General features: G+C 37.8%; 1 protein-coding gene and 1 long non-coding RNA gene across 5 annotated transcripts in view; one reads left to right on the top strand and one right to left on the bottom strand.

Annotated features, from left to right (window-relative positions):
- Positions 1–22815, bottom strand: part of LOC143668004 (uncharacterized) — a 33422-nt gene extending 10607 nt beyond the window's left edge. For 3 of the 4 annotated variants that reach the window (XR_013168235.1, XR_013168236.1, XR_013168237.1), the window contains exons 1-3: positions 22508–22815; positions 22127–22191; positions 19042–19164 (exon numbers count right to left, since the gene is read on the bottom strand). This is a non-coding gene — a long non-coding RNA (uncharacterized LOC143668004). Of the gene's footprint in view, positions 1–19041; positions 19165–21884; positions 22030–22126; positions 22337–22507 lie in introns of those variants that run through there. The other variant, XR_013168238.1, reaches the window with a different exon arrangement.
- METTL14 (methyltransferase 14, N6-adenosine-methyltransferase non-catalytic subunit) overlaps positions 22417–24838 on the top strand; it is a 35782-nt gene continuing 33360 nt past the window's right edge. Inside the window, exon 1 of the mRNA XM_077142445.1 lies at positions 22417–23023. Coding sequence (XP_076998560.1) covers positions 22958–23023 — 66 coding nt within the window. The 5' untranslated portion in view covers positions 22417–22957. The remainder of the gene's footprint in view (positions 23024–24838) is intronic.

Genomic DNA, 24838 nt, shown 5'->3' with positions numbered 1-24838 from the left:
CAAAGGGAGAGATATTTATTGGGTGCAAGATTTATATTTTGTGTAGCGCATTTCCTAATTTAAGTTGTATGGTCAGTTTAGTTGCTAACCATGAGTACATGGAATCTTGAATAAGGTGTGAGATTTTCTTGGTTTGTTCCAGTTAATGGGATGCCCTGATATATCCCAGCGTAACTTAGGCAGTGAATAAAGAAGTATTTGCAAAGTCCCCTTGGGTGACTGGAGAGAAAAGGAGGAAATATTCAATTTCCTTTTTGGAGAATTTCTGATATTCTTGCAAGCAGTGGAGACAACCAAATCAACAGGCCAAGAGCTTGATCTTGGGGTTTGCCCCTATGAAACTTATTCCCACAATGGATAGGTTAAGCCTACTTAAAATTAGGCCTAAGAATTACCCCCAGAGAACCTCTTTTGTTGCTCAGATGTGGCTTCTCTAAGCCAACTCTGCAGGTGAACTCACTGCCCTTCCTTCTATGTGGACCATGACTCCCAGGCACATAAATTTCCCTGGCAACATGGGACAGAAATCCTAGAAGAGCCAGAACCCAGGATCAAGGGATTGAGAAAGATTTCTTGACCAAAAGAATAAAGACAGAAATGAAGGAAAATAAAGTTTCAGTGGCTGAAAGATTTCAAACAGAGTCAAGAGGTTATCCTGGAGGTTATTCTTATGTATTATTTAGATACCCCTTTGTGGTTTATGCTGTACTGGAGTGGCTGGAGAGAAGCACCTGAACTGTTAAGCTGTGTCTCAGTAGCCTTGATTCTTGGAGATGATTGTATAAAGGTATAATTTTTACAAAGTAACTGTGTGATTGTGAAAACCTTGTGTTTGATGCTTCTTTTATCCAGGTTACAGACAGATGAGGAAAAAAATATGGATAAAAATAAACTAAAGGGGGGACAAAGGGTAACATCAATTGGGTAGATGGAGAAACTAGTGGTCAATGAGAGGGGGGTAAGTGTATGGTACGTATGAAATTTTTCATTATTCTTTTTATTTCTTTTTCTGGAATGATGCAAATGTTCGAAAAAATGATCATTTTTTTCATGATGATAAATATACAACTATGTGATGATGTTGTGAGCCATTGATTGTACACTATGTATGGAATGTATGTATGTGAAGATTTCTCAATAAAAATGTTTTTTAAAAATGTTAGGTTTAAAATTTCAACAATCGGATTTAAGATCCAGAAAATAAAAGCACATTGGGAATTTTAAGAAAATACCCCCAACTTCTACTTCATAATTACTACTACATTCTAAAAGAATAATTCTGGGCTGCTATTGTGTCTTCCCTAAAATTTATTTTACCATTCAAAATAAAATAAAAAATTACATGATCTCCGTCAAATTAAAAAGTCTTGTCAGAATGTTGGGTAGACAGAGAAGCCAGATCATCATCTAACTTTTCTGACTGTCTAAGAGCACAGGGGACACACCACCTACAATGGAGGGGACCTGAGACGTAGCTCTGATGCTGCCCTCACTTCAGTGTGAGGTTGCTCAAGCCCTTAAGTGCCCGGGGTTCTGCTTTCCCAGCCATAGAACTGAGGGAGGCATGAGCTGGACAGCTTTTAAGGGACATTTCAACTAAAAGAATGTCAGCTTCAGACTCCATTTTGAACAGACATTTAGGGTGGTAAAAGAAATGGGTTGAGAAACAGGTGGTAGAATATTTTCTATCTTTTGTATCACATTCAGTTCTAGGAATTCTTTGCCCAAAACATTCACCTGACGTCTGGTACTGTTAAAGAGCAGACAAATGAGACATTTGGCAATGAGATTTTTGTTTGTTTGTTTTTTTGTTTTATTAATTAACAGAAAAAAAAGAAATTAACACAACATTTAGAAATCATACCATTCTACATATGCAATCAGTAATTCTTAACATCATCACATAGATGCATGATCATCGTTTCTTAGTACATTTGCATCGGTTTAGAGGAACTAGCAATTGGTAACAGAGTCCAGCAGAGTTAGAAACAGGGTAAGATAATGGGTAATTGGAGCTGAAGGGATACAGACTGTGCAACAGGATTAGATACAAAAACTCAAAATGGACAGCACAATAATACCTAAGTGTAAAGTAATCATGTTAAAACACTGAATGAAGCTGCATCTGAGCTATAGGGTTTTTTTTTTTTAACTATTATTATTACTTTTATTTCTTTTCTCTATATTAACATTCTATATCTTTTTCTGTTGTGGCAATGAGATTTTTAATTAAAATGTAAAAAAGCCATGCCAAATTTGGGCAGAAAAGCAATACACTACCACATTACTGTAAGTTGTCAGGATTTCTTGACTCTGAATTTCAAGAGCCATCAATCTCATTGGGAAAATACCAAGGGAGTTGCACAATTTAAGCCATTTAATAAAGGTCTATCTGTACTTTTACCACTAAAGCAACTTCAGTGAAATTGGTTCTAACAGAAAAGGATGCAAAAGAGTTAAGTGTAGGATAGGATTTTTCTTTATAAAACAGAAAAACGATTCAAAGAGAGTAATGGCTTCTCATTTCTCATCCTCTAAAAGAAATACAATGATCACTTCTTTAATTCAACACGCTGGCCTCATTTTCAAAATGCATTACTTATTTCCTCATAAGGCGGCCATACATTATAATCCTTAAGAGTGTGACAGGCACACTATTTCTTTAGCAAGCCCCAAGTCTTCTAGGAGTGTCCCTGACGCCTACAGCTGAAGAGGAGTCCTGGGATGTCAAATATTGAAGCTTTCTCCACAGCCACATAGTCCATCTGTGTTCCTAAAAGTGTGAGCTGTGCGTTCTTTTCAATGAACACTCCCTGACTCCATCCTGAACAACTTCTTTATCAGAATCTCCCTTTGTCTGCGTATAATCTAGAATATAAGAAAGGCCATTACAACCCCTGGTTCAAACACTGACTTTCACATCCACATGTTCAGGTTTATCTTGAAGAATCTTGTTAATTGCTGAAGGAGTCAGGGTGAAGGGGCCAGGGTGGGCTGCAGCTCCCTCTAGCTCAGAACCTTAACAATGGCCTGGAATCACGAAGCCGACATCTTGGCCGTCCAGGCATCCTAGTGATTCTGGGTGGAGCTGGGCCACCTCAGCTTTTCTCCTTTGCCTCAGTGGGCATGCTGATCTGGGGATTGAATTTAAATTATATAATCTTTTTCATTTAGTTGATCAGTTTTGTCAGATATTGGTGCCGTTTTTGATCCCTTCAAAAGCTGTATTACTAATCGTCTGTATTGATGTTTTCTAGTTCATTGATTTTTCCATTTTTGTCCTATGACCTCCCTTTTCATTTGTTTTTTTTGTGTGTTGTTTTCTGTTCCCGTGCCTTGAGTTTAAAACTTGCTTTATTTATCCTCAATATTTCTTGTTTCCTGATAAATGCTTTTAAAGTAATTCATGCAAGTTAAAATATTTATTAATTTCCCTTATTTTTTTTTCTCTTTTTTAATCGAGCTTTAATTTTTGGGTTCTCAGATTTATGGAATTACTTTTATTCACCTTTTTGGCATTTATTTTTCATTAAAGTGTATAATGATAAAAGAACAATCTGCATTCTATGGATTCTTTGAAGTACATGACGTTTTCTTTGTGACTTAATATATGGTTGGTTTTTGTAGATGTGTTTGTAATTAATATGTATTCTCTGCTGAGTATAAGTCAATATAGCTTCACCTACTAATTTGAGTTTATGAATCATGTTATGCAATTTTTATATGATTTTCATTATTTTTGTTAGTGGCTTATGCTATTAGTTTTTTAGAGGTATTGGTTAAAATCTCCAATTTCAATTGGTTTACTTATTTCTCCCCATAGTTCTCTCTGTTGCCTTATGTCTTTCAAAGCTAAATCATTTGTGGCTAAATTGTTTTAGTTTTTGATATATTATCATTTATATACAGTACAGAGTAATGGCTTCTCATTTCTCATCTTCTAAAAGAAATACAATGATCACTTCTTTAATTCAACACACTCGCCTCATTTTCAAAATGCATTACTTATTTTCTCATAAGGCGGCCATACATTATAATCCTTAAGAATTTATTTTTTATAAATTATAAAAATATAATTATAGTTTTTGATATATTATAGTTTTTTATATATTATCATTTAAAGATTATTTTAGCTGCCTAAGATTTCTAAGCCAAAATTTGTTTTACTATCATGGTCATTTTCTTTTCTTTTTTTAGGGCTGTGGGTTCAGATTTGCCTTTTTTATGGCTTTACTTACAACCTTTCTATACATACTTAGGAAGTATAATGAAATTTTCTCACCCAAAATACTGAGGATCTTGCTTACTGTTCTAGTTTGCTAGCTGCCAGAATGCAACACACCAGAGAAGGATTGGCTTTTAATAAAAGGGGATTTATTTTGTTAGTTCTTCCGAGGAAATGCAGCTAATTTTCCACTGAGGTTCTTTCTTGCATGGGAAGGCACAGGATGGTCTCTGTTGGCCTTTTCTCCAGGCCTCTGGGTTCCAACAACTTTCCCCGGGGTTATTTCTTTCTGCATCTCCAAAGGCCTGGGCTGAGCTGTGAGTGCTGAGATGAGGTATGCTAAGCTGCTTGGGCTGTGCTACATTGAGCTCTCTCATTTAAGCACCAGCCAATTAACACAACATCATTCACTGAAGCAGGTATACCTCCTAGCCGACTGCAGATGTAATCAGCAACAGATGAGGTTCACTACCATTGGCTCATGGCCACAGCAACAGAACTAGGTGCCTTCACCTGGCCAAGTTGACAACTGAATCTAACTACCACACTTATCAACACCTTAAGGTCTACAATTAAGTATATAGTTTCATTGCCTCCTTGAATTATTGAGACTATCTCTATTTCACCCAGGTAAATGTAGTTTACTGAGACATAAAAATGTAGGTGAAAGCTATTTAAAAAAATCTTTTAGAAAATATTTCTCCATTTTCTTCTTATATCCAAAGTTGCTGATGAAAAGGCTGTTGTTAATCTAATTCCTGGTTCTTTGTAGGGGATATGCACAGAAATCTTGTAAAACATTGTGTGTGTCTTTAGTGTTGCAAGCTAGGCTTGCCTGTTGCTTTTTCGCACCCTCCACACTATCCACCAGGAAATCTGTCCCTCTGGAAACCTCCCAGTACTTTTACTAGCAAGAACTCTTTTATCCAGTAACTGTTTCCTTCAGCTGTAACTATATAGCCCAAGAATTGGAGTGAAAGGGATGGAGGGTAGGATTGTGTACTCAAGGTATGACAAGCATGCCTACATCTGCTGATATACGCTAACACACCATTACCATGTGGGATTGAATTGATGCTACTGTTTTCCTGTCCTGGAAGGATAATGAGCTGGGAAATTATTGGTCAGGACAATGTGTGAGAAAAACGAGCAACTCTTCTGCTAACAATTTCTGTTCCTGTTGCCTGGCTTTCTTCAACTGTTATTCCTTGCTGTCATCTCCTTCTCCCACCTCTGCTTCCATCAGATACAGCATCTGTCTAAAGATGTAGATGCAGCTTAAGAAAATAACTCATATAAATATCCTCAGATGATTCTGAGATACTGAGAAGTATTTAACTTTGTAGTATAAAATTTATTTACTCATGATTAAATGGATAACTGAGCTAGAGAAAATGAGAGAAAGGCATAGGAGTGACTGAATGAAACTAAGATAGAATGAAAGGGAGAGAAAAACCAAGATTCTTGATAGGACATTTCTCAGAGTAAGGTTCTAAGCATGTACCTCCTGTAAATTTATCATTTACTTATCTGTGGGAACAGGAGGACTTGATGAGCCTATTTCCATGAAGAACTATAAAGTTTCACTGGAAAGACAATGACTGACAAGATACTTGACAGCTATTCCCTCGCTCAGGTCTAAGGTTTCTAAATCATCAGAGATGACCTTAAACCTTTTAGTAAGAGTAAGATGAGGAGCAAGTTGTGTCTTCAAAGGAAAGCAAAATAGATGATCAGTGATCTGGTGACTTAAAATAATAATGAGGACATTATTTTAGCAATAGTACAGGAGGGAGGCTGCTAAAAGGAAGCCAAGACTAAGACTTGAACACATCTAAGAGACGTCTTGGATTCCTCTTGATCCTAAAAAGATTTAGAGGCCAAGATCCCATGATTCTTCTGATAGAATTGAATCAGAACATAACTCCAGTTTGACTTTTGGTTCAACTTTACTTAATCACTACCCCTGTTCTACCCTCCTACTCCCTCTCCCACATCAATCTACTTGGATCTTTCAGTTTGGAAAGGTTTATAGAATTTCTAATTAACTATTGATATCCAGTATTCATCAGTGCATGTGCTAGATCATACACACACACACAATCTTACTATTATGTAGCCTTGAGATAACCCATCAAAAAGAAATTTTTTTTATATATAATGAAAGAATGTTCATGGATGAAAAATAGCCAAATAAAGATAAAGAAAATCCTCATTATATCATTCAGCAGTGGTGTACTAAAGTGTGGCATAATCTCTATTAGTCCTTTGAAGCCACTATTAAAAAGTTATTATTTGATACCAACTCTGCTCAAACTCTTCAAAAAAATTGAAGTGGAGGGAAAGCTATGTAATTCATTCTATGAAGCCAACATCACCCTCTACCAAAACCAGGCAAAGATATTACGAAAAAAGAAAACTACAGACCAATCTCTTTAATGAATATAGATGCAAAAATCCTCAACAAAATTCTAGCAAATTGAATCCAACAACACATTAAAAGAATTATACATCATGACCAAGTAGGATTCATCCCAGGTATGCAAGGATGGTTCAACATAAGAAAATCAATTAATGTAATACACCATATCAACAAATCAAAGCAGAAAAATCACATGATCATCTCAATTGATGCAGGAAGGCATTTGACAAGATTCAACATCCTTTCCTGTTGAAAACACTTCAAAGGATAGGAATACAAGGGAACTTCCTTAAAATGATAAAGGGAATATATGAAAAACCCACAGCTAATATCCTCAATGGGGAAAAATTGAAAACTTTCTCCCTATGATCAGGAACAAGACAAGGATGTCCACTATCACCACTGTTATTCAACATCATGTTGGAAGTTCTAGCCAGAGCAATTAGGCAAGAAAAAGAAATAAAAGGCATCAAAATTGGAAAGGAAGAAGTAAAACTCACTGTTTGCAGATGATATGATACAATATGTCGAAAACCCTGAAAAATCCACAGCAAAACTACCAGCTAATAAATGAGTAAAGCAAACTGGCAGGTTACAAGATCAACATTCAAAAATCTGTAGTGTTTCTATACACTAGTAATGAACCAGCTGAGGGGGAAATCAAGAAACGAATCCCATTTACAACTGCAACTAAAAGAATAAAATACTTAGGAATAAATCTAACTAAAGAGACAAAAGACCTATACAAAGAAAACTACAAGAAACTGTTAAAAGAAATCACAGCAGACCTAAATAGATGGAAGGGCATACCGTGTTCATGGATTGGAAGACTAAATATAGTTAAGATGACAATTCTACCTAAATTGATTTACAGATTCAACGCAATACCGATCAAAATCCCAACAACTTACTTTTCAGAAATAGAAAAACCAATAAGCAAATTTATCTGGAAGGGCAGGGTGCCCCGAATTGCCAAAAGTATCTTGAGGAAAAAAAATGAAGCTGGAGGTTTCACGCTGCCTGACTTTAAGGCATATTATGAAGCCACAGTGGTCAAAACAGCATGGTACTGGCATAAAGATAGATATATTGACCAATGGAATTGAATAGAGTGCTCAGATATAGACCCTCTCATCTATGGACATTTGATCTTTGATAAGGCAGTCAAGTTAACTCACCTGGGACAGAACAGTCTCTTCAATAAATGATGCCTAGAGAACTGGATATCTATATGCAAAAGAATGAAAGAGGACCTGTATCTCACACCCTATACAAAAGTTAACTCCAAATGGATCAAAGATCTAAACATTAGGTCTAAGACCATAAAACAATTAGAGGAAAATGTAGGGAGATATCTTATGAATCTTATAATTGGAGGCGGTTTTATGGACCTTAAACCTAAAGCAAGAGCACTGAAGAAAGAAATAAATACATGGGAACTCCTCAAAATTAAACACTTTTGTGCATCAAAGAACTTCATCAAGAAAGCAAAAAGACAGCCTACACAATGGGAGACAATATTTGGAAACGACATATCAGATAAAGGTCTAGTATCCAGAATTTATAAAGAGATTGTTCAACTCAATGACAGAAAGACAGCCAATCCAATTACAAAATGGGAAAAAGACTTGAACAGACACTTCTCAGAAGAGGAAATGCAAATGGCCAAAAGGCACATGAAGAGATGCTCAAAGTCCCTGGCCATTAGAGAAATGCAAATCAAAGCCACAATGAGATATCATCTCACACCCACCAGAATGGCCATTATCAACAAAACAGAAAATGACAAGTGCTGGAGAGGATGTGGAGAAAGAGGCACACTTATTCACTGTTGGTGGGAATGTCAAATGGTGCAACTGCTGTGAAAGGCAGTTTGGCAGTTCCTCAAAAAGCTGAATATAGAATTGTCATATGACCCAGCAATACCATTGCTAGGTATCTACTCAGAGGACTTAAGGGCAAAGACACAAACGGACATTTGCACACCAATGTTATAGAAGCATTATTTACAATTGCAAGGAGATGGAAACAGCCAAAATGTCCATCAACAGACGAGTGGCTAAACAAACTGTGGTATATACATATGATGGAATATTATGCAGCTCTAAGACAGAATAAACTTATGAAGTACGTAACAACATGGATGGACCTTGAGAACATTATGCTGAGTGAGACTAGCCAAAAACTAAAGGACAAATATTGTATGGTCTCACTGATATGAACTGACATTAGTGAATAAACTTGGAATATGCCGTTGGTAACAGAGACTATCAGGAGATAGAAATAGGGTAAGATATTGGGTAATTGGAGCTGAAGGGATACAGATTGTGCAACAGGACTGGATACAAAAACTCAGAAATGGACAGCACAATACTACCTAACTGTAATGTAATTATGTTAAAACACTGAATGAAGCTGCATGTGAGAATGACAGAAGGAGGACGGCTGGGGACATAAATGAAATCAGAAAGAAAGATAGATGTTAAAGATCGAGATGGTATAATCTAGGAATGCCTAGAGTGTATAATAGTGAAATGTACAATGTACAAATTTTAAAAATGTTTTTGCATGCGGAAGAACAAAGGAATGTCATTATTGAAGGGTGCTGAAAATAGATGATAATTAATACTTTAAAATGTCACCTTATGTGTGAGACTAAAGCAAAAAATGTTTATTTGTTACAAAATTTAGATTTTGACTAGAGCATTTCCTAATATAACTCATGTAGATAGTTTGATTGAATGCCATAAGTACTTGGAATCTCAGGTAGCACATGAGATTTTGTTGATTTCTCCAGAGTGATCCCCCGATGAATCCCAGAATGATTTGATCAGTGACTGGAAAAGTATTTGCAAGCCCCCTTCGGGGAATGGTGAAAGCGGAGAGAAATTCAACTTCCCCAAGTTGAATTCTTGATATTCTCACAAGCAATGTGGACAACCAAAGCTATAGGCTGAGCCCCCAGTCTTGGGGTTTGTTCACATGAAACTTAACCCCACAAAGGATAGGTCAAGTCTACTTAAAATTTAGGCCTAAGAGTCACCCCCAAGAGAGCCTCTTTTGTTGCTCAGATGTGGCCCCTCTCTCCAGCCAACACAACGAGCAGTCTCACCACCCTCCCCTTCTCTGCGTGGGACATGACTCCCAGGAGTGTGGACCTTCCTGGCAACATTGGACAGAGATCCTGGAATGAACTGAGACTTAGCATCAAGGGACTGAGAAAAACCCTAGAATGAGCTGAGAATTAACATCAAGGGATTGAGAGAACCTTCTCGACCAAAAGGGGGAAGAATAAAATGAGACAAAGTGTCAATGGCTGAGAGATTCCAAACAGAGTCCAGAGGTTATCCTGGAGGTTATTCTTACGCATTAAGTAGATATCACCTTGTTGTTCAAGATGTAGTGGAGAGGCTGGAGGGAACTGCCTGAAAATGTAGTGCTGTGTTCCAGTAGCCATGTTTCTTGATGATGATTGAACAATGATATAGCTTTCACAATGAGACTCTGTGAATGTGAAAACTTTGTGTCTGATGCTCCTTTTAGCTACTATATCAACAGAAGAGTAGAACATATGGAATAAAAATAAATAATAGGGGGAACAAATGTTGAAATAAGTTCAGTTTGAAATGCTAGTGGTAAATGAAAGCGAGTGGTAAGGGGTATGGAATGTATAGTCTTTTTTTCCTCTATTATCATTTTATTTCTTTTTCTGTTGTCTTTTTATTTTTTTCTATATCGATGCAAATGTACTAAGAAATGATGAATATGCAACTACGTGATGATATTAAGAATTACTGATTGTATATGTAGAATGGAATGATTTCTAAATGTTGTGTTAGTTAATTTTATTTAATCAATAAAAAAATAATAGAATGGAATGATATCTAAAAAAAAAAGTTATTATTTGACATAGTAAATTGGTTTCTTTTTCAGTCTTCATATTAAAAGCTCATTGGTATGGCTTCAGATTCCACATAGCACCTAGGCTTTAAAAAATTACCATGTCTGGTTTCCACTTAGTATCAAAGAGAAGTATCAAAATAATCTGAAGAAGATACTAAAATTTTAAAGACCTAAATCATTTTCCAAAAATATATGTGAGGCCAAAATGACTTCATCTACTTCAACCAAAACAACAAATCTCAGCTGAATGAATGCAGAAAAAGATATGAGTATCCAGCCATCTTTTAATAAATTACCTTCTCTGTGTCTCTGTGTCACTGTGTCTCTCCTCCATGTTAACTCTTGTTATTGAATTTAGGCCAACCAGGTAATCCAATATAATCTCATCCTTATTACACCAGAGGAGACTCTTTTTCTGAAAAAGGTTAACATTTACAGATGCCACAGGTAAGGAGCAGAAATATCTTTTGGGGGGCCATGATTCAGTCCACTATAACTATCTAGCAATAAAAAGAAATGAACTATTGATACACGTAACAACCTGGATGAATCTCCAGGGAATCATGATAAGTGAAAAATACTAATTTCAAAAGGTTACATGTTGTATGATTCCATTATGTAACATTTATATAACATTTGTTATGAAATGACAAAATTATGGAACTTGAGAACAGATAAGTGGTTGGCAGGGTCAAGGAGAGTGTGGGTATGGGTGAGAAGTGAGTGTGGCTGTAAAAGATAAGAGATTTTTGTGGTGATGGAAATGTTCTGTATTTTGACTGTATCAATCTCAATAACTTGGTTGTGATACTGTACTGCCATGTTTTCCTATGTTACCATGACATAGTACGTGGTAGCTATGTTATATTTACTATGGTTTATAAATGGTTTACTGTTATATTACACTGGGAGAAACTGGGTAAAGGCTACATGAGATCTCTCTGTTACTTTTTACAAGTGCATATGGATTTATAATTCTCTCAAAATAAAAGTTTAATTTTTTAAAAAGTTAACTATTTGACAATATTCCCAAATATATAAGGACATCTTTTACTTAAATGCCCAATAGAATGTTAAAATGGAAGTTTGGCCTAGAACCTCAAAACAGTAATTATAGTATTTCAAAATGAGGTTTAAGATCATCTTGCAGGACTTGTCAAAAAAGGTGAGAAAAATTTGGCTGTGTCACTCTAAACTTTCTTACCTACTTTGAAAGTCTAAAACGGCTGAGAATTAAGAGTCTGGGGAGAAAGTTTTTGGAAATAGCCATTGTTGTGCTGTGATCCGAGCCCTCCAAGATGGTGGCCTTTCTTTACTCTGAATCAAGAGAGGAAGATTTAAGGAGACCACAGGGCAAATTTAAGGCTTGGGAGATGTGGTAGTATTTACCATTTGGAAAATCGAGAGAGCTAGAAGATGGCTGGCTAGTCTCTCAGGGGGCAGAATCAAGAAGGGGTACTGCGGTTGCTTAGAATGGCTACTTCATGATAGGATTTCCAGTTTTCCTGAATTTTTGAATTCACTGACTAGTAGTACAATTTTGTTTCCAGATTCTGTTGGGGCAAACTGTGCGGTTTTCCCATGTAACAAATGTGGCCACTCACTTAAGAAAGCCAACATGGGGTCTCATTAGGTTAAGCCTAGGAAGAAGGCCAGGAAGGGTGAACAGTCCTCTTCAGAAAGAAACCAAGTAAATAAAGGACCAGCAGGAACAAAAGCACATTAGCTCTTGTCATGGGAACCCATCAGTTGGGTGGAGTGGATCTCGGAAGAACCCATGAAAATGCTCATGAGAAAAAGAGTCAGTTTTAAACATCTGCCAAGTCCAGAAAGCTCCAGTGTTAGATCACGAAGACAGTGACAGTTTAGTTCTAGTAAGAACTTTTCCCTTTATTTGCTTCCTTTAAATCTTCTCTCTCTGAATACTCCCTGAGGAAAGAGAAAAGCAGCAGACTGTGCCCTTTCCTCTCTATCTCCGGGATTGCTATCTTCTTACCTGCAATTGGTCTGAAGATGGGGCAAGAAAGGAAACCTTAACTCTAAAGCCAGAATTAAATTTTAACTTCACATTTTGATTCCAAAACTGAGACTGAGGCTTAAAATAAACAAATAACTGTTTCTAATACTTAAGAGTAACCAGAAAAAGCATGAGGACTGTATAATTTTTTAATGCAGAAGCAGGGGAAAAAACCAGTTCAAAAAATATAGAGGAAGAAAAAAATTAATTTTCTTTATGATTGTACACTATGAGTCATGGTGGTTCAAAAAAGGTAATCATCTATATATTTTTTTCTAATTATGCTATTAGCATATATATGCATACATGTGTGTGTATATATATATATATATATCTATATATATATAACACACGGAATCTTGTACATTTTTTTAGTATGAATATAGTAACAGTCTTCAGCAAGTACCACTCTAGACTTTGACATGAACGTGGGTGAGCTGCAATAATACATCATAATACCATTTTCAGTTCACTTACTGAGCAGAAATACAGTACAACAAATGTGAAACCACGTGTTTCAGCTGAGATAAGGTTTGCCATATGAAATGTTCATGCCTAAGAATAGCAAATTGATTACAGTTGGAAATTTAAATTGTGATCCAACTCCTATGAGGATTAGAAAATGTCCAATTTTTTCTCTCCTACAGTAAGCTTTTCAAGAACTGGCCAGAACGATTTGTGTCTGCGAAACTTCACTAGAATTAACATGCTTTGGTTTATTATACATTTGACCCATAAATGGGATTAAAAGAAAAAACAAAACAATGGAGTAGGTAGTTCAAATCAGAGGGAATTCTGAATAACTAATGATTAATAAACAATTATTTTGTTACACTCCTCAGTAGTCTGACATAAATGTTTAGAGGAGACTGCTGGGAAGCCCAGAGCAGAGGGCCACTCCAGTCAATTTCGTTTGGGTATGTTTGGTCATAATCTAAAACAAATTGAGATTGTTAGCTGTTTTGGTTTTAATATCTTTTTTTTTCCTCTTGTAGCGTATCTCAAGGATTGCCTTTTTATATTCATTTGAAACTTAATTCTTTGAAGCAAAAATTGCAGTATTTACATTGGCTACAATAATATGCCATGCTTTAAAGAATGTATAAAACTAATTCACTTTTTTGGTATGCTGTATGGTGGTGGTCACATTTCATTATTTTTCAATGTGAGTATCTCAAATGAATCCATTTTTATGACAGTTTGGTGTAAGGGAAATAAAGTAACTTTTAGTATTTTTCTGATCCAAAGCTCAAGTAACAGCTTTCTTTATGATAATTTTTTAAAATGGGACAAAGTTTACTAGCACTTTGCAAGCTCTGAGAACCTATCTTCAATTGTTTTTATTTCATTATAAAATGATGTATTTAAAACTCAAAATAGATTATTTCTAAAAGCAGCACTTGATGATCACATACTTTCTATCTCACTTTGAATGTGTTTTATTTTTGACTGATGACAGAAAGTACTTTCTTTTTCTAGCTGTTTTTACCATGTCAAATACAGCTTGGGGAGTAGGAGAATACCCAAAGGCAAAATGAGCTGTAAAATAAAAAGTGGTATCTTAAGGCACTAAGCCTATTAGTCTGAATGAAGTAAATCACAACACTTCACTTTCTTCAAAATCTAAAGAGTAGAGTGGGCCATGGTGGCTCAGCAGGCAGAGTTCTCAACTGCCATACTGGCGACCCAGGTTCAATTCCCTGCGCCTGCCTGTGGAAAAAAAAAAAGAAGAAAGAAAATCCAAAGAGTAAGCCCCAAGAAGTATTTAAGGAATTTCATTTCTTACGTCATTATGTTAAACTTCCTTAGAAAAATCTGTTTTATATACACAGATATTTCATTAATCTTGATTAGTTTTTAACTCAACAGTTTCTGGAATATATACAGTGACCGGTTTAAAGAAAATTATAAAAGATAAATTTTAAGAGATTAAAAAGGGGATAACTTTAATTTCAGAGGGATATTTCTTCTACTAAATCATTCTACTGATTTTTAAATACTTGCATTATTAGTATTTTTTAAATAGGAGTAATTTACAAGTAAAGTTCTAGGATTTGTATGCATATAGTTTTATAGAAAATAGTACTTTATATGCATTTCGTCCTAACTAAATAAGCATGCTTAAACCTCTTAATTTTCTCTCTTAATGGTTTAAATGCTTTAAAAATGTAATAACCTTTAAGAAAAAAAACTATTGCAATGCTATGTAAAAGAAATTCAGGAAATAGTACAATTGTTGGAAAAGCATTTCCCTTAATCAGGGCTTTATTATATTTACCTTTGAAACAGTTATTCTGATCTTAGAGATAAAGTATAATTGCTATCAATAATATTTATATGACATTGTCAAAAGCCATAAGTCTTTCCTTTTTCTTATCTCCTATAAATCAATTTAGAAAAAAAAAATCTTTCCTTCCTTTTATCTTTTTCTTTGCTCTTTACTTGCCTATTTTGATCTTTCGGTCCATTAATGGATATAATTAGTGACTGCTTTTCTTTCCCTTCTTTATAATCTTTTAGCTTATGCTATATGATTCTATGTGCTTGTTTTCCTAATTTTTCTCGGGACATTACCTGGATACAACAGTGGCCTCCAGTACACTACCTGTCAAGCTACCCCAAAGGTCCCAGAACAGAAAACGCCACAAACCAAATGAAGATGCTCGAATCACAGTTTATTAAATCACTTTAAAGCATACAACCTGAAGCAAGAGGAAAGAGATGGGGTGAAGTTTCACCACCTTAGTATCGACTGGGTGCATGTGGTAGAAGAACCGTATTACCTGAATCCTTAGCTGCACACTGTTCATATGTACTATTCTCCCTCTGCTGCATCAGCATTCTTCACAGGAGATTTGGTCAGGAGGACAGACTGAAGTTTGGAAAGGTCCACAGACAGAAGGTATGCTGGTTTGAAAGGATGTACGTCCCCTAGAAAAGCCATGTTTTAATCAAAATCCCATTTCATTAAGGTAGAATAATCCCTATTCAATAATCTATGTTTGAAACTGTAATCAGATCAACTCCCTGGAGATGTGATTTAATCAAGAGTGGTTGTTAAGCTGGATTAGGTGACATGTCTCCACCCATTTGGGTGGGTCTTGATAAGTTTCTGGAGTCCTATAAGAGAGGAAACATTTTGGAGAATGAAAGAGATTGAGAGAGAGCAGAGCAGAACAACATAGCCACAAGAAACAGAGTCCGCCTGCCAGTGACCTTTGGAGATGAAGAGGGAAAATGCCTCCCGGGGAGCTTCATGAAATAGGAAGCCAGGAGAAGAAGCTAGCAGATGATGCCTTGCTCGCCATGTGCCCTTTCAGGCAAGAGAGAAACTCTGTTTGCCATGTGCCCTGCCACTTGAGAGAGAAACCCTGAACTTCATCGGCCTTCTTGAATCAAGATATCATTTCCTGGATGCCTTAGATTGGACATTCCTATAGACTTGTAACTGGGACATTTTCTCAGCCTTAGAACTGTAAACTAGCAACTCATTAAATCCCCCCTTTTAAAAGCCATTCCATTGCCGGTATATTGCATTCTGGCAGTGTCATGGTCAGGTTCATGTGTCAACTTGGCCAAGTGGTGGTACCTGTTTGTCTGGTTGGGCAAGTGCTGGCCTATCTGTTGCAATGAGGACATTTCATATAATTAAATCATGACCATGCCAGCTGCAGCCACAGCTGATTCCATTTGTAATCAGCCAAGGGAAGTGTCTTCTGCAATGAGTGATGCTCAATCTAATCACTGGAAGCCTTTTAAAGAGGATTCAGAAGAGAGAGGCTCTCTTCCTGCTTCGGCTGGTGAGCCTCTCCTGTGAAGTTCATCCAGACCCTCCATCAGAATCGTCGACTTCACAGCCTGCCCTGCAGATTTTGGACTCTGCATTCCCACGGTCACGTAAGACACATTTATAAATTTTATATTTGCGAGTGTTCCCTGGTGATTTTGTTTCTCTAGAGAACCCTAACTAATACAGGCAGCTAGCAAACTAGAACAGAAGGGAACTGGGACCAAAGACACACACTTGCTATATCCAAGAGATACAAGGCAAGTATGCCCAGACACAGCTGTAGCTTGCCAGTTAGCCTGCCAATAGCTAGGAGTATTTCAGCATTTCCTAGGTAGAGTATGTGAGTCCAGAAAAGGACCACAGGCGGCTGGGTATAGGTGTTCCAGGTTTGTCAGCTCAGAGATGCCATGGTTGTGATCTGGTCTTTCCACCCATAAGACTCTCATTCATTATCACACATTCCATTCAGTCTATGTAACTTTAAAACATTTTAGGTTACTAGCTTACTTAGTATCTACAATTAACCCATTTTGTGAACTCTGCCTATGTCTCACAAACTACTTTCTTACTATCTGTCCTTAACATATCCTATGAATTCCATCCATTTCATTCTTGTGCTCTATAGAATTGAATTTTCTGAAATAATGTAGCAAACTCACATTGCACTAGCCAGCCTATAAATATTTTCTTCTGTCTACTCAATTAAATGTACTGACATTACTTATAATGTCTTCAGGTTATTTTATTCTTCCCACTTCGACATTTCTCAGTATCCTCCCATTTTGGACATTCTGAAAAGACAACAGGCTGTTTTGTGTAGATTTCTAAAACAAATCAAACTTACTCAATTCTCCACAACACTTTTCCATTTAACACAGACATACAGTCTGTGAAATATATCTCTTCCTGCTTTATATTCCAGGAAATTAATGCTTTTAAAATACATTTTTGCATAATCACGACACCCTCATAAAATCTCTTAATTAAGAGCAATGAGAGAAACATTCCTTTCTCTGTTAGTTAAACGTTGTCTTGTGCCACAGCTGCACTAGGCCTTTGTACTTGCCCTGCCAAGTACAATAAACTCATAAGGTGGAAAACCTTCTTCACCTAATGACTATAAACTAATGTACAAGGATGTTGTAGAATGCTAACTGGTTCTCTCCTATCCCTCACCAATATAGCTGCTCACCACCCATCTTTCCAACAAAGTTCAGAAAAGTTAGAGTTGGTCTCAATCAAAGGGTTCACCAATATGTATCCATTCAGTGTCTATTCTTTACAAGATACTGGGAGGAAACAGATATTATCAGCAGATTCTAACATTCATTTTAACTTACGTGTTTTTATGAAATGTTCTGCTTAGAAAAATCTATCTTTTCATAAGTAATTTTATAGCCTATCTCTTCACTCCAAGTGCTTTTTTCTTACTCAATTTAAATTCCTAAAAAGTAGGCAGGAAAATTGTATATATAAAGGACAATCGCTGGAAATGAGGCTAGGCAGGGAGGAAAAGGACTGTTTCAAATGCTAAGTGGTTTAAATTTTATCCCTTTAAGCCTAAACCTGTACTTCAAAATATGGTAGCCACTAGCCATGTATGGCTAATTACATTGACTTAAAATAAAAATTCAGTTCCTCAAGTGTTCTATAGGCACATATGGCTAGTGACTACAGTATTACCACAAATAGAAAAATTCTATCATCACAGAAAGTACTACTGGGCAATGCTGCCCCTGGACACTGGAAAACATGGTAAAATTTTGATCAGCTTAAGATAATAAAGTTACTTATCACCTGTAGGAAGAATTGGATAGTCTGGAAATGAGTAGGCCAATTAGTATGTGGATCAAGTTACAGATGAATCAAAGGTTGTGATTGTGGAAATGAAGAGTGGTGTGTGTACATGTCTGAGTGGTAGGGGTAGAGTCACAGAGCAGATATGGAGGCTGAGGAAGAGACTGACTACCTCTTTATTTGAGAAAATGGATAGAATACTGATGGTATTCTGATGTAGGAAGTGCTGGAAAAGAGGAACTGGCTTTTTTTTTTTTTTTTAAGGCTGGTGGTAGAAGACAAATTTAGGTTTTATCCACATTAAGTTTAAGATTCTGGGAGACATTCTAGAGTATGTGCAACAGGCATTCTGATATAGGTTTTATAGCAGTCATTCTCAAGGGGCTTTTGGGGAGAAGTGTAAATTATGTGGCTCTCTAATTACTTCAGAGAATTAGTGTTTAGAAATGAAATTATCTCTTCAAAGAGTAGGAATTATTTGTGGGGTTTTTCCAAATTTCTCCTTCATCTTACCCCCACCCCCCACCACCCATCTCCCACTACCTACTGGCCATTACGTTGTCATAATGAGCAGATATTACTGATGAGCACATATGGACATGCTGATGTGGGAAAACATGGTTTAGAAGGAACAGTTTAGAACCACTGGCCTTGGTGCATGGGTAGGTCAGTGGTAGAATGCTTGCTTGCCACTGGGTTCAATTTCTGGCCATGTACTCTACACACACACCCCAATCGAAAACTAAAAAAACAAACTAGAACCACTGGCCTGGCATTTTAAAATTCAATGATTAGAAAAACAGATTTCATACTTATATCCTCTCCTCTGTGAAAACTTTAATAGCCCCTACCCCAACATTGCTGGATTCTGACAGCTTTGTAAATACCTTATCATAGTACACATTTGCATCTTTGTAAGTCCAGGATCCAGGCAGGAAGATAGAATCATTCGAAGGATTCTAAACAAACAGCATTTAACTATGGAGAACTGGCTTCACAGGTGGTGAAAGCTCTAAGCACAAAAAAGGGAAAGCCAAGATTAAAACAGAAATTTCTACTGCAGGAAGTAACTACCAGTCCTAGAGCTGGTGGAATAGAGGGAGGAAGTGGTATTGTCAGAGTCCAAAAGGACACTCACTGCTGTGGGTCTACCATAAGGGTGGTAAAAGGCAAGGCATGATCACCAAAAAAAGGGGCTGTTTGCAACTGGTCTTGGGACTGTGTAAAGGTCAAAGCCATTCCCAGTGATGCCAGAGGCAAAGAGTTAGAGAAGTCAATAGCTGCTCCCCATCTTCCACCTTCTGGAGGTACTTGTGCTTCCTCTTGGCACAATCTTTTTTTTTTCCCTAATTTATTTTATTTTGTATTATCAAACCAAAACAACATACAAACATGAACAGTCTTAACATACAAACATTCCATGTATGGTGTACAAGCAATGGCTCACAATATCACATAGTAGTATATTCAACACCATGATCATTTTCAGAATGTCTGCATCACTTCAGAAAAAGAAATAAAAACCTCACACATCCCATACTTCCCTCTCATTGACCACTAGTATCCCCACCTATTCAATAGATTTTAAGCTTTGTTCTCCCTATTTTTTTTCTATACACCTTACCACTCCCTTTCATAGTTCACTAGTATTTTAATCTTCTCTATTTATTATGACATTTGTTCCCCCATTCTCTATTTTTAATCCATATTTTTCACTCATCTGTCAATATCGTAGCTAAAAGAAGCATCAGACACAGGTCTTCACAATCACATAGTCACATTGCAAAAGCTGTATCATTATACATCCATCTTCAAGAAACATGGCTACTGGAATATAGCTCTACAATTTCAAGCACTTCCCTCTAGCCTCTCTAATACACCATAAACTAAAAAGGGGTTAACTATAAGATGTGTAAGAATAACCTCCAGGATAACCTCTCAGCCACTGACACTTTATTTTGTCTCATTTCTATCTTCTCCCTTTCAGTCGAGGTTTTCGCAATCCCTTGATGCTGAGTTCCAGCTCATTCTAGGATTTCTGTCCCACGTTGCCAGGAAGGTCCACACCCCTGGGAGTCATGTCCCACATAGAGAGGGAGAGGGTGGTGAGTTTGCTTGCCATGTTGGCTGAGAGCGAGAGAGCCGCATCTGAACAACAAAAGAAGTTCTCTAGGGTGACTCTCAAGCCTTATTTTAAGTAGGCTTAATCTGTCCTTTGTAGGTATAAGTTTCATCTCAACAAACCCCAAGATTGAGGGCTCCGCCTACTGATTTGGTTGTCCCCACTGCTTGTGAGAACATCAGAGATTCTCCAAATGGGGGAAGCTGAATTTTCCCCCTTTCTCACCATTTCCTCCAAGGAGACTTTGAAAATACTTTTTTATTCACTGTTCAAATCACTGTGGGATTTATCAGGGCATCATTCTGAACAAACCTACAAAATCTCATGCCCTATTAGAGGTTCCATGTACTTATGATGTTCAATTAAACTGTCCATATAAGTTATATTAGGAAATCTCTTGGCACAATCTCCATAGGAAGCCATATGATAAGGAAATCTGGGAAACGTAGGCTTCAGTTTCCCAGTCCCACCATCATCCCAGATCAGAATTTAGGTGTGTATGGGGCTCTAAGACCACAGGCAAATAACCTGCACAGTATCTTACCAGGAAAAAAAAAATACACACACAAATACCTACTCACCCTAGACAGAAAATTCCATAAAGAAAATCGGCTTGTTTGATTTTTGGTCTTTGATAATCAGATCTAGGGTCTTATACAATGCTTGCAATATAAAAAGCTCAGTAAGTATCACTAAATATTTTAGTGAACAAATGTCTATTCTCATTAATTGGTAAACAGTTCAAATCAGTGTTCAACTTAAATAACTGGAAGGTAAAGTAGCAACTAATTTGTAAAGCAGCATACTTTAACTTATCCCTGCAAATTAGTACTGACTTTTAAAGGAGAAGCTCCTAGAAAATGTATATACTTTAAGATAGTGTAGCCATTACTAGAGCCATTTTTAGAACTCCTCTTTTGAAGAGGCCTTTGAGTTACTTTTTTTTTTTTAAACATGGGCAGGCATGTGGAATACAACCGGGTCTCCACGACCACAGGTGAGAACTCTGCCTGCTGAGCCAGGGTGGCCCACCCACGAGTTACTTTTTAAAAAAACACATGGCATGCTTCTTGAAGACGATTGTATAAGGGTATAGCATTCACAGTGTGACTGTGTGATTGTGAAAATCTTGTATCTGATGCTTCTTTTATCTACCTCATGGACAGATAAGTAAAACATATGGATTAAAAATAAATAAATATTAGGGAGAACAAATATTAAAATAAATTTAGTAGAGTGAAATGTTACTGATCAATCAAAGAAAGCGTAAGGAGTATGGTATGTATGAATTATTTTCTGTTTTCTTTTTACTTCTTTTTTGGAATTGATGCAAATGTTCTAAGAAATGATCATGATGATGAATATACAACTATGTGATGTTACTGTAAATTACTGATTATATATGTAGAATGGAATGATCATATGGTAAGAATGTTTGTGTTTGTATGTTGGTGCATTTAATAAATAAAAAAAAAAAAAACAAAAAAAAAACAACAAAAGAAAACACATGGCAGACCCGGGTTCTATTCCCGGACCATGCACCTAAAAAAAAATACATGGCAATTAGTAGAATATAATCTTGCTCACTTTAGGCATAGCCTGACTCACCTGGTTGGATCTGCATGATTTATTATTATTTTCAGAAATTAAATTCACTCTCAAAGCATAAGGACCATTACTAATTTTGGCAATTACTTGCCATACGTTTCAATTAACACTGAAGTTACACGACGTCCTGGTCCACCTCCACCACCTTGTGTGGAATAAGATGACAAATGCAGTAAATAACAACGATAATAACTTGAATAAGACTGGTCGTTGCCGCGTGGCAAGGAAGGGAGGAGACTTACCCCACCGCCAACGGGGCAATTTCCGTAGGCTGGTCTTTACTCACTTCCGTATTCCAAGATCAGTTCTAAGACAAAAGTACAACAAAAGGAGGGCTCCCTGTAGCCGCACACCTCTAGACATGAACGAAATCACACAGAGGGGAGATGCGGTCAAACGCGCTCTGGAAGGACCCGCGGGGCCCGGGACCGCCCAGGCAGCGCAGGGCTCACCCCTCCCGCACGCAAACGAGCAGCAGGGGCCGCACTGGCCACGCCCCCACGGCGCCGGGCGTCGCGCCCCGCCCGCCCTGACGACTCGCCGCGGGCTAAGCCCCGGACCTCACTGAGAACCGAGAACCGCGAGGCTCGCGGCGTCGGGAACCAGCCCAGGCCGCCACTCACCTGACAGACCAGCGTTCAAACCTGAGACGCTGCTTCGAGTCTGTGTTCCCAGGAAAAAACCCATACTCGATCATTTAAAAAACGAGGAATGGGAATTTACGGGGAAAAAAGCAATCCAAACAGTCCACAACACTCAGACTCCCACGCCGGCGGGACGAGCGATCGAGTAGCGGCGGAGACCCGCGGCGACCACCTCCGCGCCGGAACAGGCCTCATCTCCTCAGACCTCTTCGGGGGCTTCAAACCGCGGCACCCAAAAGGAGGAGGGACTTCCGGGCTGGCCAACCAATCCGCGCCGAGCCGGAAATACCGACTGTGAAGGGATGCGAAGTGCCGGTTTCCGGGAACCTCCTGGCGAATCCAGTGTTTCACGCTTAGAAGAATTACTGAGCGGGGTTTCATCCACTTAGTGCCACGTTTTCGGGGTAGTGGAAAAACAGGTATTGGGACATGGACAGCCGCTTGCAGGAGATCCGGGAGCGGCAGAAGCTACGGCGACAGCTCCTCGCGCAGCAGGTCCGCGGCCCAGGGTGGCCCGTGCAGGGAGGGATCTCGAATGCGCGTGCGCGTTGCTCTCTGCTTATTCCTTGGCCCTGTCCAGAACTTTTTGGTCCCGCGACTATGATCCCTGATTCTCCCCCTTCTTATCTCTCAACTTCCGCGGCTCCCCGAAAATTTTCTAGACACTCCCGTGGTCGGTGTGGTGGTTAAACCAAATGCCGCGATGAGTCTTCAGCAACATTTATCGAATCCCGCCAAGTGTTTGTCACGGTACTTGATAGTGGGGATGCAAAGCTTTGGGTTTTGTGAGTAAATCACCACGGTAATGGTAATTTATTGTAGCAAGACATGCAGTGAAAAGTGACTTATTATCTCTTAAAATCCCTTAAACTTCTCTTCACTGTTTAAGTTGTTCTCCGTGACTTGCCTTTCCTTGGAGTCAGCACCTGAGATTGTCTTTTCCGTAAACCCACGAAATGGTTTTATTTGATTGGAATTACCACGTCTAAAGTCTGCGTTTGAAGTAGCTTAAGTGTAAACTCTATATTCTGCATTTTGCATATTACAGTCCACTGTGCTATGTACAGTATTGTCATCACCCACAATTAAAACTTGAATTCTTATTCGGTATCAGTCACAGCGCCCCCTGAAATAGATACTATTATCCTCACTTAAGTAGTGAAATGGAGGCTCCAGTGGTTAAGTAATTTTCACTCTGACCTCTTGGCCAGGAAATTAGTCCAGATTTGACCCTCCGTAGCTTGTCTTCTAAACCACTCTGTTTCACTGCTTCTTGTGTATGAGTAAATTAATACTTGCTGATTGCTAGAATACACAGAACCCACGTGGTACACACCTCTGCTTAAACTCAGAGGCAATGTATCCCATTCTGGAATTCAGATAAATAGAAATACTGGAGAAAATGCTCGTAGCGTTTAATGAGGCATCTGCCTTGTATTCTCAGTTATAAATCTTGGTTTTTTAGTTAAGGGAAATCTGAAACGTACCCTTTTTTATAATCTGATGAAATGATTGATGGTGTAGTTTAAACGTGGGAATTTGGAATCAGACCTATTTCTGTCCCTCTGGCAGTATGATCTTAGACAAATCAGGTATCCTTTTTAAGTCTTCTTTTTCCCATCTTTTAAAAAATAATGTTTCTTCAAAAATGCTCAATACCTAGCTCCTTGTTGCCACCAACGAAAGTTACTACTCCTTAGTTTTGAATTCACACTTCTAAAAGATTTAGCTCAAAATACGCTCATAATAATTTTTTGTTGTGAGTGTCTTACTCTATGCCAGGAACTGGAGTAGGCTTTGGCATTTCAGCTATGAATAATCGGTTATCTCTATCCTTAAAAGCTTGCATAGTACAGGAAATTTAATAATGGCTGCTGTTTATTAAGTTCCTTTTAATTATGCACCAGGCTTTGCTAAGATTCTTACATACGTTATCTTATCTCATCAAGTTACATGTAACCTGCATTTTAGAGATGAAGAAAATAAAGCTCAAAGAATTTAAGTAACTTGCCCAAGCCTGCAAAGTCGGTTAAGTATGTGAGCTGGGATTTTAATTTAGGCCTTTCCTTGCTCTTTTCAGTATACCTAGCTGCCTCCCCAAAACCAGACTTCTAGAGGGATACGAACCATTCCATTCACATAAGGATGCCTGATGTCAGCAGACTCCTTCTTTACTAACTTATTTCAGCCTGCCTTTTGTGCGTTTTTCTCCATATGAACAAGACCAGTTTATTATTCTCCATAAATTGATTTGTGTAAATACTTTGTGATTCTGTTTTTTGGTGCATGGGCCGGAAATCAAACCCCGAT

This window comes from Tamandua tetradactyla, chromosome 24 (genome assembly GCF_023851605.1).
Source record: "Tamandua tetradactyla isolate mTamTet1 chromosome 24, mTamTet1.pri, whole genome shotgun sequence".
NCBI lineage: Eukaryota > Metazoa > Chordata > Mammalia > Pilosa > Myrmecophagidae > Tamandua > Tamandua tetradactyla.
The sequence above is the reverse complement of the archived record's forward strand: the minus strand, read 5'-3'. Positions and strand labels throughout refer to the sequence as shown.